Here is a 2996-nt window from a genome sequence, read left to right on the forward strand (position 1 = left end):
GGATCGATTCATCTTGCACGCAATCCTTTTGCGTTTTTGGAAACAGAAGGGAAAAAAACTACAAATACATGGGCCAGCCCAGTTAACGCGGCTGCAGGCGCCGGTTAGAAAAACTGTCCGTTAACCGGCCCTGCAGCGGCGAATAGGGTTTGTCGAACTTATCATCTCACATGAAAGGTGCACGTAGAACTTTTTTGAATATCAGTACAAACACAAGCGCTCATATACACGGGCATACACTTATTTTTATAAACGCAGACACGCACATCTTACCTCTATGAGCATCTTCAAAAAACTGAGCCGGCATATCATCTTGAGATTTACGAAGTCATCATAGACGCCTCGTCGTTGATGGGAACGTCTCCTCTCACTGAATGCGCATTGCCGGAAATCCTAAAATAAATTCAGAAATAAATGCGAGCACCAGGATTTGAACCCTGGTGAGTTGGGGATACCACAATCTCTTTAACCATCCAACCACAAGTTGGTTCGCCATGCACGTAGAACTTGACATGCCAAAGAAAAGGAAAAGCGCCCCTAAAAAAAAGGAAAAGCGTAGAACTTGACTGAATACAGCGCACACGTGCATGCGATCATATTCATGTCCCCATTTAAGAGTATAAACACGTAAACAAAACTAAATTAATCTCTTCTCTCCGTCATCAAATCTACCCCCTCGTTCCTAAATATAGAACAGATTTCAATATAGGCTATATACAAAGCAAAATAAGATTCAATATAGGCTATATACAAAGCAAAATAAGTGAATATGCACTCTAAAATGTGCCTATACACCCGTATGTAGTCGGTATTGAAATCTCTAAAGACCTTATTATATTCACTAACAGAGGGAGTAAGATGTAAAGAAGGGCAGATTTCTTTATTAATCCAAGTAAATCATCACAGACTCATAGTTATCCACTTATCCACACATGGTTGCATATGCAGGGAAGAAAACCGACAAACCGTGAGGAACTGGAGGGAACACGACCTCCCACCACGGACACCACGAGCCACACAAGCCACCACACCAGTGACGGACGCGCGGTGCCCCTGTTCATTCACACCGAAACCGACACGGGCTCCACGGCCGGCTCGCCGCCGGCGGCCCCCTTGAGCAGCTCGGCGACCCTGGTGGCCAGGCTGAGCTTGGCCGCAGGCGACACCCCGTGCTCGCCGATGATGGACTCCAGCACGGCCTCGCAGAGCCGGGCGTTCTCGATGGCCACGCCGCCGGACTCCGGCACGGACGAGTCCTTGGAGAAGGCCACGGTGAGGACGCCGGCGGGTGAGTGGGTGAAGAGTATGGAGGCGCCGGGGGCGAAGCTGTGGGGCCCGAAGGCCTCCTTGAACTTGTCGACGGCGGCGGCCTCGGCGTCCGTGTACACGCCGTTGGCCTTCCAGTAGGCGACGCAGTTCTCGGTCACCTTGTCCGAGTACTGCGCGCCCGTCAGCGGCAGGATCATGGTCACCCTGGTGAACTTCTCGAACTCGCCTGCACCGCCGGCCATTGGTTATTGCACGGTGTGGAAGCGGAGCCGTGTATGTGTGTACGTATGTGGATTAGTTACCGGTGACGACGTCGCGGAAGAAGGCGGCGTCGGAGGCGAGGTCGGCGGCGGGCTTGCCGGCCCACTTGGCGGCGAGCGCGGGGACGGCGGCGTCGGCCTGCAGGTAGACGCCGATGGCCGTGAACTTGATGAAGTTGCCGCCGATCTCCATGCCGCGCACGCCTGCACGCGCCGTGAGCAGAGCACACGGTTGAATAATAAAAATCTAGCATCTCAACCGACCAACACCAGACGATATACGTTAAAACGGAATCTAAGGTCGCAGTCCCGGAGCCGTTGACGGAATAATCACCTGCGCCGGCGAGGAAGTGGGCGTGCTCGGAGCCCGGCGGGCGGGCGAGCGGCGGGAAGACGACGCCGTCGACCTCGAGCTCGGACACGGCCATGGTCTCGGTGGTGCGCGGAGGGTCTCCGGAGACGACGGCACGTAGCGAGCGAACGCTTGTATTGATGTGATGGGGGCAGGCCGGCCCGGCAGGGTAGGTGCGATCTGTTGAGGCGTGGGCGCACGGGATGGTCAGCTGGGGGGGTGGTGCCCTCTCCTATATGACACCCCAGCGGCTATATAAACGCCCGTGGACTCTGCCCGTAATTGCGATTATGCCACGGCCGTAATCTGGTCTAGTTCTTTGGCCTACGCGTAGACGGGGGGTGAACTTGTGCCTTGTGGCAAAGATGTAGTTTGTGGGCGCGTCTGGGGGCGTGGTTAGTGGTAGTTAGGAGAGGCACGTTGAGAGGACGGACGTGGCCGCGCGCCAGGTTTTGCGGCGAGGTCAAGCGAGCTACCATTCAACTCACGCAGGAGCCCAGACGAGACGCTCGTGCTGTTGGCCGATGCAGGGTCTGCCGGTCTGGCAAAGGAAAGGAACTCAACATATCACCAAACTAAAACTGCATGTTTCAAAAAAGAAACTAAAACTAAAACTGCACCGTGCACTGCAGACCGATATTAAAGAAATCACCTTGTAGGGTGTGGAAAAGCTCCAATTGTTTGTACTACAAGTAAAATCACAACCTTTTGGAATTATCTTGTGCTTAACTGGGCAATTCTCTTCTGCTTAATTAATGGTAATGTAAATTTTTGCCTCTGTTTTGAAAGAAAAGAAAATTATGGCCAACGCCAGATTCTTCACCCGCGTCTCGTGGGTCGCTCTTGCGACTCATGAGGCGAACGCCGCCGCCGTCGCCTCAACAGCCCCTCGTCCGCGCTCGTCCCCCTCGCCGCCGCCGCTGGCCTCCGGCCGGGCCGCGGCGGCAGCGGGGCGCCTCCTCCTCCTTCTCCGCTCCCCTACTCCCTGGAGTGCTCCTTCCTCGCATCAACACCCCGTCCCAGATCTGGAAATCCCTCCTCCCCGCCCTTCGTGGCGGGCGCGGAGGTGGTGCGGGTTGCTGCTATCGAGGCCTGGTGGTGCGGCTCCTCGCGTG

General features: G+C 55.1%; 1 protein-coding gene across 1 annotated transcript; it reads right to left on the reverse strand.

Annotated features, from left to right (window-relative positions):
• Positions 1-861: 861 nt before the first annotated feature.
• LOC125511297 (chalcone--flavanone isomerase) lies at positions 862-2106 on the reverse strand. The gene is made up of 3 exons (XM_048676625.2): positions 1864-2106; positions 1572-1733; positions 862-1495 (listed from the first exon to the last, which is right to left on the reverse strand). The coding sequence occupies exons 1-3, from the start codon at positions 1955-1957 to the stop codon at positions 1062-1064; spliced, it is 690 nt and encodes a 229-aa protein (XP_048532582.1). The 5' UTR covers positions 1958-2106; the 3' UTR covers positions 862-1061.
• Positions 2107-2996: the final 890 nt, after the last annotated feature.

This window comes from Triticum urartu, chromosome 5A (assembly GCF_056163025.1).
Source record: "Triticum urartu cultivar PI428250 chromosome 5A, HENAU_Tu73, whole genome shotgun sequence".
Taxonomy (NCBI): Eukaryota; Viridiplantae; Streptophyta; class Magnoliopsida; order Poales; family Poaceae; genus Triticum; species Triticum urartu.